At 45.0% G+C, this 16,992-nt stretch overlaps 1 protein-coding gene across 1 annotated transcript in view; it reads right to left on the bottom strand.

Annotated features, from left to right (window-relative positions):
- cxadr (CXADR Ig-like cell adhesion molecule) overlaps positions 1–16,992 on the bottom strand; it is a 36,441-nt gene that overhangs the window by 9,382 nt on the left and 10,067 nt on the right. The window contains exons 2-3 of the mRNA XM_079171019.1: positions 5,038–5,207; positions 548–752 (exon numbers count right to left, since the gene is read on the bottom strand). Coding sequence (XP_079027145.1) covers positions 548–752; positions 5,038–5,207 — 375 coding nt within the window. The remainder of the gene's footprint in view (positions 1–547; positions 753–5,037; positions 5,208–16,992) is intronic.

Genomic DNA, 16,992 nt, shown 5'->3' with positions numbered 1-16,992 from the left:
CTAAAAGGCAGGCTTACATTGCACACGTTGAAAACGATTTGTAATATTGCAGATTATATGTTAACCTTTGCCTGTATTATCTAGGATTTATCTAGGAAGGTTTCAAAATGAGTAATGTGTAGACATTTTTATATTGTTGTAGTTTTCACAGTTAATATTTTAGGAATATAGCTATTGTAAAACATCTGCAAACATTCAATTCATTTGAAAAGGGAGCTGTGATTGAAGAAAAAAAACATACAATAATTGTGTTCATCAAGACTAATACTAAACACAAATATAGATGAAAAAATATCAGGATTATCATTGTAGACATAATCACAGAGTGAATACAGAATTGTATCACAAAAGGGGGGCAATGCTCTGCAGCCTCTAGGAAGGTCATGCACTCGATTTTAGAAGGGATTACATCAAAACAGCCAGGGAGGGCAAAGTCCGTGTGATTCGGTGCATTTCCTCTGTGTAGAGAGAAAGAATTTACCCCGTGAGGAAAAGAAAGGACAGCTAGCCTAACTCCAGAGCGTGTTCAGCCGCTTGTTCCACTCACCCATGACGATCAGCAGCATCTTCCTGCTGCGGATACCGGGAGCCTTCTTCACTTTACACTGGTAAGTGCCCGAGTCCGTCGACTTCAGCCCCGTCAGGTTGATGGAGGCGTCGCCGTTCTTGGGGTCGGCTGAGTTGAAGTGCACTCGGCCCTTCATTGGTTCGTAGTAGTCCTCGTAGGACCGGTCGCCTGAGTACAGGATCACCTGGATTTGAGAGAGTTTGAGTTAAGAGCTTTACATAATGTGATGCACTGCTGTATCTGACTTATCTGTTTGCAAAAAAAATAAAAAGTCCTTCTAGAAAACCAATAAAGCAACAGCCTTGAAATGGCAGTTGTGTGCTTTCTGAAAGATAAGGCTTTGCTCACTGAACCAACCAAAATATAAGGAAAGAGAACGAACGCTCTCCTTTATCTCTGCGATGCCCTTCAGTCTGGCAGCCCGGCTCTAACCTTTCTGTGCTCAACAGGAAAGAAGGGGGTTCAAACAAAGCGACCACTGTGGAGCCAAATCAACACCTGCTGTGTCAACAAAGAACATTCATTTCTTGGAGACTTACCCCAACCATAACCGCTACCAGCCTTATCCTTACCCTCCCCCGACCTTAACCCAAACCAAGTCTCCATCCTACAATGAAATGACAAAAGTTATGGGGACGTGAAGTCGTCCCCATTGCCCCCTCCCCCTCAAAAGGAAGGGCAAGTCCCCACAATGTGACTGTGTAAATTGGTTGTATTCAGATTTATGTCCCCGCTAGACGCACACACACACACACACACACACACACACACACACACACACACACACACACACACACACACACACACACACACACACACACACACACACACACACACACACACACACACTCTCTTGAAAGCAGCAAGGAAATGCCTAGAAATAAAGGCCAGGTGGAGCCAACAAGTAACCTCGTAGCTCGTAGCTGGGGCGATGGAGGAGGGGAAAACAAAAACACACGGAAAAGAACAAGGAGGGGAAAAGAATAGCAAACAACAATGAAAAGAGATCTCATTCTCTTTCACAGACACTGGCATATTCTTCCACATTTCCATGGAGACAGTCATCAACAGGCTTTTCTGTGCCACGATCAACAGCAGGCATACGCACAGCAAATACCCCTGGGTAGAGAGGAGGAGGAGGAAAAACTAAACATGGCAGGAGGAGAGGAAGAATAATGAACCCATCAAAGGAGGCAGATCACTTGAAAAGGAAGCACGAGAGGAGCAAAACAAAGGGAAACGGAGTCAGGGATGTTCTGCTGTGTCTCGAGCAAGTCGCCATTTCAGACTGGAAGACTAGTTTCTGGAGCAGCGAAGGCAGGCGTGCTCACAACGGACGCCATGTTCATCTTGTTCATATTAGCCATGTAAACAGGTAACGTAGTTCAAATTCCACCTGGCTCTCAGGGGAGGGAAATCTATCCCTCTAACTTCACAGAGAGATCAAAACATCAGCAGTAATAACAGCAATATGCAAGATGAGACCACGCAGGAGAGGAAATTAAATTGCCCCGAGCTCAGCCAGACGAGACTCTCACGTGAGCTTCGACCACTTCACGGGCAAACAGATGGGAGTGCTTACACACATGCACACCTCTAGCAAAAAAAAAGAAAAATGAAAAATCTGAACTGCACAATAACCTTGAGAATCATGATCCAAAAAAAAAAAAAATCCCATAAAAGAGCCTGGGGAAAATGAAAAGGGCGAATGACTAGCGGGGGGGGGGACTGGCGGGGGCTGGAAAGAGCACCACTGTCCGTGTGCTGCGTTTCATAACAGGTGGGACTGTTCGCTGAAACAATCGCCACCTGGCCGGTCAGAGGACGGATCGTGCTGCGGAGGTAACAGACCTCTATTTGCCCGGCTTCCCTTCATCGGAACACATGCGAAGATGAGGTCATCGTCATGTGATTCTGTTGCTCAGGCAGGGAAGAGGAAGAGGTGCGGGACTCATTTGAGAGGCAAAGCAGAGAGCTGCGATACCTGTGTACTCTAAACAACCTGCAGAGCATAAAGTGCAGCACTGTGTCTCTTGCGCTCCCAAGGAGGCTTTTAAACTTGAATGAGTTGAAGCGCTGCTTTCACAGGAACGGCTCCTCTCGAAAACTGCCTCGCAAGGTTAAAGCAGAATCACTAAGCTGAGAACGGATCAAACGTCCTTCAACACTGAGGCTGTAGAGAATGCAGCCGAATGTGGCCATTGTCATTCGCGATCATCACTGCTGTACAAACAAGCAACGCCATTTTCACTATGGCTTTACGTAGAAATCCTCCGGTACTTTGTCAACATGCACAAATTCCTGTCGCAATAAGTTCAGTAAACAGAAGGCTCTGCTGCAGAGCTGAAGGACAAAGGAGACAGGTTGTGTGATATGGGATAAAGCTATGCATTTAGATGTTTGAGTAAATTCCTCTCCCATTCACACCATTCGGATTTTGTTTTGGTAATTGTTTTCCCTCGTTGTTCTTATAGTGGTGGTGAGCACTCAGGGCACACCCTGCGTTCAGCTAATCTGTGGCCAGGCAATGAGAGCCAAAATGCTAATGACTCTTACTGTAGGCATGCCTGGCATCTCTCACACGAGCACAACAAAGCAACGTGCATTGGCTATGCTTCACCACACGGACCCTGATGACATGTGGGACGTGTCAGATGAAGGGGGGGGGGGGGGCCCATCGTCCCCCACCAGATACCGGATTGGATAGATTACTTCCGATTGCATCAATGCAAAGACACTGGACTACATGGTTCATAAATATGAATAAAGTTCTTAAAGAGAGGATTATTTGCACATTTAAGACACGCCAAACAACCCATCTCCCTCCTTGCAAAAAACAGGTCATCGAGTTCCCGGTTATAAGACTCTGTGGAGTGATCCCGTTGACTAGTTCTGTGAGCATTATCCGATAGTGGCTGTTCCCTCAAGAGAAGCCTGGATTTTGCTCATCGCGAGCCGTTCGTGCAATAGCTCACCATGGTCTCATCTGGGCGCCTGTGGCTATACAGTTTAGCCTTCACTCTCATCTCCTTGTCTGATCTGGTAGCTTTGGTCCTCGCAGATCAGCCTAATCCCATTTAACACTGTCACAACTATTAAAGCAGCCCCTTGGGAATTAACTTGCAGCTAATTATAAAAGAATTTGCCGCGAGCATGACTTGTTATTGGTAAAAGGCTGTACGAATGGGAGCATGTGTGCGTGTATAGCGAGCAAAATCTGATAGGTGAAGGAGAACAAACACGTTCAGAGAGAGATGTCCGACCTGTTTAAGTTCCTACAAAGGTTTTGGCAACATTAACGGGTGTGCAGATAGTACTCAGCAAAATGGCACGTGATAAAGAAAATAAACAGTGCAACCAGATACAATTTGGGAACATTTGATGTATTTCTACAGCTGCGTTGAGGCATGAAGAGGAAGAGGCCCAACTGGGGATCCACCCACACTGAATTCTGTGCTGATACAATGAATAATAAGAACATTTACAATATTTCATCATAACAACCATTGCTAGACTGAGAATACCGATAGAATGTAAAACTCCACCTCCCTTCTCCAGTTAATGATTCAGAGTACAAACAAAGTAGGTCAAAAACAAATAGAAGAGGATAATTGGTGTCTCCATAATGACACATGACCAGGAGCAGGAGCACAGAGGTCTACCTGGATGAGAGGACAGGTTGGGTGGGTGACAGAGCAACCCAATGATGAGCCTGTGACCTATTTCTAACATTCGGGCCAAAAAAAGCCTAAATCCACAGGATACAGGGGAATAAACAGAGAGTGGAGGAGAGGGATGAGAAGGCTTTGTGACAGGTGGGGGAGTAGAGGGTCACACCACTGGAACGCTCAGTAGCAAGAATCCGTGTCTATGGCTGTGAAAGCCCTGAGGGCATGTGGAGATCCTGTAGGGCGGTGTAGTCCTCCCTTTCCATGGCCGAGGGCCATGCTGGAATGGGAGGACACTGTCTGGAATAAAAAGGGCTCGTGCATGTGCCTGTGACAACACTGCACACAAAAAGAAAATGCTCGATAGAAGTACACGTGGCTCGAATTACATTTGCCTCGTATACTGTAGGATATGTTTCGTTGCTACACCTCGAGGAAGTACACGCCCAGCATGCCTCCTGCGTACAACATACCAAACCACACAGACACAGCAGAACAGGTTAGTGCAAAACCACACACATAGCAAACAAATGAGGGACATTTAAAGTCTTGAAAGCTATGAAAAAAAACCCACTCATTTCTATTTTTGACGTATTGTTGGGACTGTGTGAAAGAAGTTCTGAAGCTGCATACAGAAGACCGTGTTGCAAAAGGAAAGAACAAAGCTGGACTTGTCTGAACATAGATGCCATGACTAAATGAGAGTCGATCAGACAACAGATAACTGCTAACTGTACTGTCGTAAGCCATCTTAGAAGTAAAACTGCATTTCCAGTGTTTGTGGGGAACATCTACACGTACCACTTTGTCTTCTTTCTGGTTGTCGGAGGACAGCAAGCTCCATTCAATATCCAGCGGTCCAGAGTCTTCGGGGCCCAGACTGAACTGGCAGTCCAGGTTCACACTCTGACCGCTGGCCTTCTCGATGGGTGTCTGCCCCGTGGATGTGATCTCCAGACCGGAGGCCAGACCTGGACGGACACACACAAAGAGAGGAAGTTAATGCACTGCAATAATAATAATACAAATACTGAAAGCATTAAAGAATGATGGAAACCCAGAAGGGACAAGAAAGGTCTAAAATTATATATTAAGCACATTCATTCATATTGCATTTTTGCCAGTAGATACCAGCTGTTTACAACTGTAAAGTTCAGAAAAAGATAATTAATCAATTAATGTGACCTTAACCCAGGATGTCTTAACCAATTAAAAATGATTTAGTTCATTTAAGTTTTAGCTCAAATCAACAGTAGTGACAGAGCTTTCTACAGGTCTCTTAGTGCCGTGTGTAACATCTCAAAACATAAACGTAAGGACTTTTTGGAGGAAACTGAATTCAATGCTTTTGAAAACCTGCAGATACCTTGAATTCAGACCGGGAGGCTCATTGATTGTGAAGCTGAGAGCGTCGCTGAATAGGGCTTTAATCGTTGGTGGGCAGGCTCAGACGCCCTCAGACCTTGTATATCATATATATATATATCATACATATCATACTCCTAGCATTTGAACCAGCCTCGGACCACGAGGATCGTTGAGTCTGTGGGTTTCTCATTCAGGAGTGATGCTTGCTTAAATGTAGATTACTTTTCCAACATCAATGCAGTTCAGGACAAATTGAGGTGACAATTTGAACATTACTATTAAAAACACTTGGAGTCAGTGACACAATGATGCCTCTCTATGACCTTTTTTTGGAGAAGAGAAAATCATCTACACCGTGAATTACCCTCGTCGTAATTTATCCGTGCTCCATATAGGCCAGGGTGATCTAATTAAGCAGCGCTTAACAGCACACCTGTGATAAGACTGAAACACCACCAGATCACAGCCAGCTTCAGGTCTTTACTTCTTTGTTGGTGAGTGAATGAGCAAATATTTATTTTCAACATTGTGCAAAATGAAGACCACAGATTGTACTTAAATTATTTTTTTTGGAGTGCTTCCAGTGACTTGCTCAACAGAAACATTCCCAGCCAGAAGCCAAACGTTTTGATTCGGGGAATGCGTCACTCATGAAATAAATATGGCTACATCTCATCTGAGGAGTAACTCTTAGAATATGCATAAAGTAAATCACACAGCGGAAAAAAAGAGACACTGATGGATGAGAACACAGCTTAGCTGAAGGAAGGGTGATAATAAAAAAAGAAACTGTAGCCCATCACAACACTGGAGCTGACTCTTAAGCATTTATTCTTAGAACGAATAAACATAATTTCCTGGTGACATCAACTGGGTTAAGATTCTCCATTCAATAAGAGAGTTAAGCTGCAGCACGGAACACAGTCCATAGAGAATGGAGTTGTCACATGCTGCCTCAACGCATTAAAATCCCTCTGACAGCCTGCCACCTTCCAGTCAGCGAGTGGGGGGAGAACAGCTTTATAGAGAGAAATACCCCACAATATGTTGCTGCTAAAAAGCATGTGTAGAATATACTTATCACGTACCACAAATGACACCAAACATGTGTAACTGAAATGTTCTGCTGATAATTAAACAATTTCCAATCCAAAAAAATCACATTTTCCTGAACTACATCTGCATCTTATTTTGCAGCTTTTACTCCAACTGACAGATGGAGCTGACTCGGCAATAATTGGTGAAACAGGAGACAAACCTTGCAACAGTACACACTTTGTTAGACTCTTTTCACTTCCTGGAAAGGAAGCGATTACCTTGATTACAAGGTATCCGTAAAGGACGCAACTAAACGAGAGTATATGCAGCTACACAACAAAAAACAAAGATCTAAAAGTGCATTAAACTGCGTACGAGGCTTCCAACCTACATGACCACTCAATCTAACCTACAGACTGTTTGAGGAAGGTAAAGGTACCAGGATATCAAGTATGCAACTTAAATGATGAAAGTGAAAGTAGTCCTTTTGACTGTGAAACTGAGACAAAGAGGAGTTTGCCAGCTAATTGTGTGAGGGCCGTTTCTATATCTTGGCCCTCGGTGTAAGACGGGCGTGCATCTCATGTCCATCAGCTCCGTTTCAGCCTCAAACCTCACTCCCCTCTGGGCTGCGCAGAGACAACTGAATGAAAAATACACCGCAGCGAGAGTGACAATCTCCGTCACACCCACCATTGTTGAAGCCCCGCAGCCTGTGAGCACTTGATATGGTTGCGAAGCACAAGCATAGTTTTATTCCCCATCCGTCGGCGCTGCAGCTGGTCGCTGCAGCCCACAGATTGTGACGGACGCCCTTGATGGGAGCGATCCGTCGCCTTGAGCGGAAGCAAGAGAAATGGGGGGCGATATAGAGAGGACTGAGATACGTGTCCATCACTGTCAAAAACCGAGACACAGCTTGGCATCTGCATGACAGAAAGCTGTGTCAATTCATCAAGCACTTTGAAGGAGACGGGGCATTTTTCACAAGTTGCTTGGAAAAGGGGAGAAAATTGCATTCTGTGAGAAAAACTATTCAGCTAGAACAGTTTATCAGGGAGGCTGGTTTCTCTGACGGGCAATCGGGGACACTGCCTGGCGTAGCTGTTAAATCAATGGCGGCCCTCTGAGGCCGGAGACAGCATTGGTTTAAATTACAGTTCAGCCGGAGGCCTCTTCCTTTCAGCGGAAATGGGGAGAAAAAACCGTGCCATTTCAGGATATTATCCCTTCCACTGGCAAACACATTTGTTAGCTCATAAACCTGCCCGGGTGGTGGCTCAGGTGACAGCGGTGCCAAGGCAAAGGAACATAAACACCGCGAGTGTAATCTAAGCTTAATTCCACATTCAATCAACAGACAGGAATCCCGTTTAATCCATCCACTGCACGCTTTAAGTCTTGGAGAGGAACTGTGGTAAATGCAAATGAGATAATTAGGTGAAAGCTGCAGTTGTAGCAAAGCAGGCAAGTGTTCAAGGCCCTGAAAATAAAAAGCTATTCTTACTCTGAGTGATTGGGCCCTCCATAAACACACATTTTCTGTTAAAGTTTGGATTGTTTCTTCAGAGAGATTTGTGCTGTCGTCCTTGCCTGTTCTCACTGGTTTGAAGTGGGTGGGTTTCTTTATTCTAATAAACTTAAACTTAACTTTGATTGTTGCTTATTTGGTCATATACTGTATAGTCAATGTTAGAGAAATTTGCTACAAGGTAGTAGAGTCAAAACATAAAAACATCAACAAAGCATTCTAGTAATATCATAACAAACATAACCCAGCCCTTAAATTATCTATCACATCATCCGGAGCAATAAAGCGCTTTTCACATTATTACACTTCATGTAGAATCACCCAGATGGCATCTTTTCCATGAAATACAAATCACTATAATGGAGATACAAGCTCAATAAAAACAAAAAGTCAATAAAATGGGTTGGGTGAACAGGGCAGGAAGAAGGGAAATGAGTCCTAATAAAGATTAGGTGACCAGGTAAAGCAGTGGCTGCCATCTAAAATGTGCCATTAGAAATAAACACCAAAGAATGAACGGAGAAAGTGTAAACTGACATGAATTGATCCACAGAAAGCGATTTCTAAATCCATCTAAGTTAAATAAAAACCGCGAGTATTTATTCTTAGAAGAGTTTATAACATCAAAACTCAGCTAATCTGCATCATGTGTGTGTGTGTGGTTTGATCAGATCTGATTGACAGTGTTACGGTAACATGAGCAAACAACCCCACGACTGTCATCAAACTTTATTAAAAAGGTTGCTAAAACCTGATTGGTGAATGGAAGTACATGACATCACCATTTTTCCAGCCGAGTCCCGCCCACTTTAAAAGAACACACAGAGAAAAAACCCAAACCCAAACTTTTCAGACTTTGGCAGAAATCTGTGTATTCATGTAGGACCCCATTACACATCGTGAAAAGATGATTGAGGAATCGGTTTTCAGGGGCTTTCTAATCCCAAATGATCATGAATAATTAAAAAAGAAAAGCCCTTCTCATAACTAACCTGGAAAAGGCCCTTTATTAAGATGACTGGCTGTAGAAACCATCCCCTGCTAGTAGCTTCTCGTAGACAACAACACAAACAACCCTGTATCCTGTAAAAAGGCAGCTCAGTGTTAATCAGTAACCATCAGCTATCAACACACACTGTGTGTGGGTGTGAACTCTGGAGAAAGTACTCAGAGCACAAATGATCTTACTGAGCTCAAAGTCTCGGCCACGGTGAGCGAGCGCTCCATATAATCACTGGCTTTTAGAGGGTGACCGCCAGTCCTTATTTAGAGTAATGGCACCAGAGCTAAAGTAAACTGGCCTTCTTCCTCCAAGCTAATGTAATGGGCTGATAAGAGAGACCATCATTAGAGCCAAGGAAAACTATGACAAATAGACTGCTGGTGAATGCAGTGGAGCACACGCACACACACACACACACACACACACACACACACACACACACACACACACACACACACACACACACACACACACACACACACACACACACACACACACACACACACACACACACACACACACACACACACACCTTGAGCTCGGTGTCTGCTGCTGTAGTAAGAATGTGTCCTACTGTGTGTGTGTGTGTGTGTGTAGTGGGGGAGGGCGCGCTGGCTAATTAAAAAGTCTTGGTAACTATTCCTCGCTGCCTGTGTCTCTTTCCCTCCAGTCTCCACCACAGTGTCTGACACAGCACATCCCAGCGTGGTTACTGGGAGACCAGGGATGGACAAGAGGAATTTAGGGTGTCAGCGCGCTCCACCCAATACCCCCCACTGCCAATCAATCACCCCCCGACCCCCCCCCCCACTCACCCGCCCTGCCTGTCCACCTCCTCTCCAACACACCCATGATTGTGGAGTGCCGGTCCCCTAGGCCTCCAATTCTCTCTGGTCCTGCTGATTGTAAACCCCCCCCCCCTCCACCCCTCCACCCCCGCCTCCACCTTTGTCGGCATACAATGGGGAGCGAATCCTGTCTCCTGGCAACCAATCCCTCGGAAAAGGTTGCCGTGGCGCTTAAGAGACGGCATGAGAGAGAGAGGTAGACTCACAGAGAGGGAGAAAGAGGTTAAGTAGGAACAGACACAAGGGAGAGTTATGAAAAGCGAAATTAACGTTACTTCTCCATCAAAAAGCATTTGTGGAAGTGAACAAAGCGAAGCTCAGACGTCTTTATAAACATCCACCTGGTTTCATGACAAAGGAACAGTGTAAACACAGCCATGGTTTCACTAGACATTTTGCTGACGAGATGAAAATGAATCAAACCACATTTAATCAACTTCTAAATGTGGGGAAGTGCTTGTTTTTCTTTTTTCTTTCATTGTGAACTGAACAATACCTTTGAGTTTTTCTGTTGAGTGGAAAGACAAATAGAGCAATGTAGAGAGCTCACTTTGGGCACTGAAAACTTGTGATGGGCTTTTGTCATTATCGTCTACGGTTTAACAGCTAATTAGGGGTGACCTGGAACAGTCCACTATTCAATGATTCAATCTAAGGAGCGGATTCGTGATGGGAAAAATGTGGTAATGACACAAAAGGATTAATCATCATTCATAAATCACAACAAGGCTATTTTCAAAACCAAAGAATAGCTTCTAAAATGAACTGGGAAGGGGGGCGTGTAGAAACAGCTGTTTGTGGCGCATATAACAGCTGTTTGCGTCTCTCTCTCACATCGACTGTCCCTTCGTGTCCCGTCCGTATTTACAAGCAGCAGGATAAGAAACCGCGTCTTTCTATCGATCACCAGTTTGTGTCAGTTCTACGGACAACCCACCGCAACTACACACACGCACACAACAAACAGCGCTGTCATAAGTCAGAGTGCCCTGTATCTCGGCCAATCATTTTGCCATTTTTACTTTTATTTTTTGAAGATACATAAAGCTTAAACCGAGGGGATCAATGAGCAATAAAAAAGGCATGACTTGACGATCAGTAGACTATAGAAGAAACTTGAATAACTATATTTGACTATGTGAATTCTTAGTAGAGGACACCCCTACAACTGATGAAACTAAAGAATATGATGACTCTTTTTTTAGAATGGGGGCCAACATGCATATAAACAGTTCAACATATCAACTTGAATCAATGTCTCTGGGGTCAATAAGATGACACTGTTACTAAATCACATCAAACCCAGGTTGGCCGTCGTGTACATGATACCAATACATCTGCAACAAGCCAATCTCTGCTGGGCCGATTCCTCGGTCTACCGGAGCTCTCGTCTGCGGCCAGGACAGATTAGTTTCTCAGTGACATGTACATGGACACCATTTACGCAAGTGTTTTGTCTGAGGTCTTCGAGGCAGACACTAAGTGTAAAGAGCAGCTTCAGCAGACAGCACTAAACCCTGAAACCAGGAACAGTTTAACCAGCTAACCTCCGCCGCTGACCCGTGTGCTACCCGGTTGACCCTCAGAGCCCTGGCAGCATCCACAGAGGATCGTAAGCCTCTTTCTCCACCCTCTGACCTTAAAGGGCATCCTTGGGAGTAAAGTCTGAAAAGCCAAGTCTTACCATGGGGAGATAAAGGCGGTCGGCTATTTCAGGCTCGCGACGCAACAACAAAAAAGCTTGGCTCGGTGAAAGAGGTGAGCGGCGTCACGCTGGGGATTTACTTCAGTTTACCTTCTTTAAGGTTTGCTTCATGCAGTTACACTTGCAGCCTCAGTGGCAGTGAAAGCATTGGTTTAGTATTTCAGTCACATTTTTAGTGTTTCAGTCAAATAGCTACGAACAAAGAAATGTATGTGTGTGTGTGTGTGTGGCAGGGAGAGATTGATCTAAGAATTAAGTTGTGCGAGTCTGAATTTACATAATTTTCTCATAAACAACCCTGCGAGGGGAAATATTTTCAGTTTAGTGCGTCTTGGACACACACCAAGCAATCTTGAAAACAAAGTATTATTTCCAACCGGTTGAAAAGAAAACGTCTCACTCATAAGAACAAACAAACAAACAAACAAAAAGAGCTTGTGGCACATAATCGTGGATGGGCAGTGATGGTGGAAAGAACATTACCGATTCATTAAAGTAGAATTGCAGCCTGGGAGGGCTCTGGGTTGTGGAATGAGCAAATTAAAACAGCGCCGACGCTCTCCCCATCATGAAACAGCCAAGCCAATCCCCTGTGACCACGGCGAAGGACATGAATTATTTCAGGCACAGCAGAGGATAACTTCATAACTTAGTTGCTGCCAAAAAAAGAAAAAAAGAAAAAGAAAAAAACAGCTCTGAATGCTCGCCCCAGTGGCCCCGCTGGAACTATTCAATTTGATGCAACGTGGGTGCCGTGAGAGCGAGCCGGGCCGTGGTTTATTTAGTGTTGCAGAGGGCTCGGACTGTTGAACCGTACCGATATTGTGCTGTAATGCAGCCTGAACGCTCCACTCGCCACACAGAGCTGAACATCAATTCCCAGTGCAGATGACCTAAAGGCTGTTTTGACATAATTGAACATTAAACGATGAGGGGGTGACGAATGACAGGCACTTTACTCGACTGCCTGAGCATTTGACAGCTTTTAGACGGGCCTATGGGGGATGTGGTTAACACCACTGCTGTGAATGTCCACAGCAACCGATCATTACAAAGGGGCAATTTCTCTTAATGAAAGTTCATGTACATTGAAATTAGACTCCTAATCCTATCATCGGGTTAGAAAAAACTGATGTCTCAATGACTTCGATTGAGGGACTACAGGAGGGAAGGAGGGAGAGAAGAAAGACAAATTCACATGTTTCTTAATGGTCGCCTAATCGTCTTCATCACAGGGACTCAACTTGTGGCCCTGGGATTTGAGCATTAGCAATTCACAAGGTGTAGGACAGTGCAGTGAAGCTGCTCGTTTAACCTCTCTGCCACCGCGAGTTGTTCTAAAGCTCGACACAAACCACTAAAAGCAGCCCTGGCCCACCACACATCCCTTCCCCCATCCATGTGAGAGGAGGCGAGTTTATCTATAGAACCCTGAAGAGTCAGATAAGACCCCCCCAGTGTCTCCGAGACCTGTGGACACACACACACACACACACACACACACACACACACACACACACACACACACACACACACACACACACACACACACACACACACACACACACACACACACACACACACACACACACACACACACACACACACACAAAAGGCCTGTGTCTCTCAGGATTTGTTAAAGCCGAGGGACGCCGTGAGTTGGTGACAATCCTGGGGGCTGGCTGTGTCATAAAGCAGATAGGCAAGACGCCAGACGAGCAGCACACAGATAGCCCGCTGATAACGGCCGCACTGGAAACGACAGCAAATGGGCCGCTACAGTCACGTGAGGAGGAAATGAAAACAGAGTCAAAGGGACGTGAAGGTGCTGTTCATGAGGCGTTTCAGAGAAACAATGGCGTGCCTTGTATATAAAAAATACCTGTCAGTAGACGTAATTGTGACACAGTGGAGGAACAGAACATTAACAGCTGGAGTGTTTTCTTCAGTGAGAGCTGCCAGAGTAATTACTAAATCATGTTCTCCTCACTTTTGCAAGAAAAAAAAAAAGACAATTCTTTGCGAGCAATTAGGGAACACGTGAAAGTGGTTTGCATGACTTGAGAAATGGTGCAACACACACACACACACACACACACACACACACACACACACACACACACACACACACACACACACACACACACACACACACACACACACACACACACACACACACACACACACACACACACACACACACACACACACACACACACACCAGGAGGAGGAGGGGTGGATCAGGTAGAGGTCTTAAATCAATCGTCAGCGGGTGTTTGCTGGAGAAAGCGTGTGCCAAAGCAGAAACAGAGGGCTAAGACAGCATGTGTTTGGCAGGTATTTGTTGGCTCACCCAAAACATCATCACTCCCGCTACATCTGCTCTCAACATTGCATCCAAACATGCTCAACTATTACACGTTAACCTGACTTTTCACATACCCTTGCCAGAATATTCTGCTGGACACAAACAGGTCAGAGGCACACTGCAGTCATGTGTTGCTTAAGGTGATGCAACGCATTTCTGACCACTTCCTAGGTGGTTTGGCATTTAGTAGAGTAGGGCTGCTCGATTATAGCAAAAATCATAATGACGATTAGGACAATACCGAAATCACGACTAATTAATGCCATCACTGTTTGACTTTGGAAAAGGGGTGCACTGGATTTATAAGAAGACTAAACCAGAGCGTCACTGCAAAACGGAATGCGCCGCAATAATTGCTTTATGTTGATTATTTAGTTTTCAGAATCGTTGGAAGCCCAAATAACGTAACTGAAATCAAAATTCAATAAAAATGATTTTTTTCAAATTATTATTTCATCCAGTTGTATCAGGATCAAACGGGATGCATGTTAAGTTCTGTAAAAAGACAGGATGAAATATATTAGAATAGTGGGGTGACCTCCAGAAGGTTTTAAATTCAAACAACTTTAAAAAATGTGTTCTTATGTTTTCGATGTTACAGAAAACAAATAAGGACTGGGGTACGGCTGCTGAAAGTAATCCTGTTCATCACAGGCATGCGTTCGTGTTCCAAGCTTCCAGCCGTTTACAATAAGTCAAGAAAAATGAAAGCCAAATGTCTCAGTGGGATGTAGTCCTGGGGCGTCTCTCTCCTGACACAGGAGTTTCTCCTCACTGAGGGGGAGGCAGCCATAACGCAGCCTATCCAACCCCCTCCACATCCCCCAAAACAAATAAAGTGTCTGATACAGACCAGGCCCCTGTCGGCACCCCGGCCCCAGCCTTTGTCCGGGCCCCAGAGGCACAATGCCAACTGTGATCAGGAGGCAGCATCGCTGATCACACACTGGGACACAAGTGCAGCAGAGAGCAGCTCCTCCATTCGGACCGATGATGGACTCTCACGGAGTTCCTCTAACTGTGGCGTAGGACGTGGTGGAGAGTGGATACAGATAGGGAACACACTAAACTCCGATGCGCATTTGCAGTGCAGAAAACGAGCAAAATGCCTGAGTGTACAGAAGAAAACAAAGCTTTCTCACGGCTGTGCTTAATTATTTCAGAGCGGCGAAAACACAAGAAGTCAGCTTAAAGCAATGGAGCGTACTAGAACATTCCCCTTGAAACACAGGACGAAATTAGGGATTAGCAGTTCTGTCTGGAGCTTCTAACAAGCCTGGTTTTCAACGTCATTAGTGGAAAACTCAGAAACTCCTCAGGAGGCGAAACAATTTCACATTTCTGGAATTCCCAGAGCAACTCCGTGTGCTCAGTCTGAGGTGGGCTGGATGTTTCACTGGCCCGTGTTCGCTGACAGGCCGTGAGAATGAGCAGGGCAGGTTTAGTCAGATTTGCCTTTCTCAGCGATAAGAAACAACTTCCTCATAGCATCTGAAACAAATCACTGACACTCAACACTTAGGCCTCTTGGTTCAGTTAACTGAGGACTTGTTTTTTTAACTCAACAGTTTGAAAAAAAAATAAGAAGCCTTTAGGTGGTAAATCTAGTCCCATATACACAAGTAAACACCTATAGAGAGGTAAAGACTCTTATGGCTCACTGCCAAACCACTAAAAGGATTAAGGTGTGAGGCCAGACTGCTGACAGAGGCAAGTATACAAAGTATCAAGAATTCAAAACACAAATGCCTCCCAATGAATTCCTGGGTTCCTCCCTTGTTCCTTTAGATAGAGCGCACCACAATTTGAAATAACTCGAAACGGATTCACCAACAGTCAGCCTTAGTTTGCTGGCTAAAGATGCTGCCAAGTGAGTCAGTTACCTCTGTTACAGCTGATTTTCTCATGTTGCAGATTAAGATGTCACCCTACCTATGGTAGCTTTACACAGCAACCTATTTTCCATGTGCTGCAGACGCATGTGTGGCTGTCAGCTAGATTGGCTGGGAGGCAGTCAATGAGTCTGGCTTGCTCACGCTGTTTCCTTGAGGCTTTGGTCTAAAATTAGGCCCCCTGCCTGAAGGACATTGCATGATGGTGGTCTTCCAGACATCGGTAGAGGAAAATACACACTCCTTTATGCGTTTCATGCCCAGGGTGTTCCGTCAAAAGCTAAAAAGGACCAACACAGCCTATGTCAGTGAAAAGGTATCCTGGTGCTGCTGAAAGCCCGAGGACAAAAAATGCTGTATTGACAGAGTACTTTGTAATAACTGCTAAAACGTCAATTCCTTTTCAAATGCATTTGTAACATCCCTCCTCTCTAAACCCTCTCATCCTGTCCAAAGCACTCCCACCCAGGCAGAATGAGGTCTTTGTGAAAGTGTAACAACACAGACAGTCCCTTCCTGTCCTCTGCGTGGGGGAGACACTACAGCAGGACATCAAGATAAGGCTGCTGTTAGAAGATAACAAGATTCTTTTCTTTCCTCTCTTGTTGTCAGTGAAACAGGCCTGATGTTTCATGGCTGGGGTCTCTTCTTCACTCAGAGGTTCTTGAAGGCAGGTGTAGTAAATGCACCTGAGTGTTGAGCCCTGTAGGAAGCTGCAGGCGACGACTGTCGGTTGTTGTTACAGCTTAACCGGGACTGCTGGCTTTATTCGTGCCTCCAGCTCGCACTTGCAGCCTAGACAAGAGGGGAAAGCGCTCGAAACAGCCACTCCAGTCTGCCGTACCGCGGAAAAATGACAAGATGCGATTGGGGAATGTTAAAAATAACTCTGATGCAATGGTTTAGCTTTCCTGCAGAAAAGAGGAAATCCTACAATTTCAGTCCTGACACGGTGCGACGGCATTTTTCCTGCATGTTCTTTAGCTGTGCATGAGATGAGACT

Source organism: Pholis gunnellus, assembly GCF_910591455.1.
Source record: "Pholis gunnellus genome assembly, chromosome: 13".
Lineage (NCBI taxonomy): Eukaryota > Metazoa > Chordata > Actinopteri > Perciformes > Pholidae > Pholis > Pholis gunnellus.
This window is presented reverse-complemented; position numbering and strand designations above follow the sequence as displayed.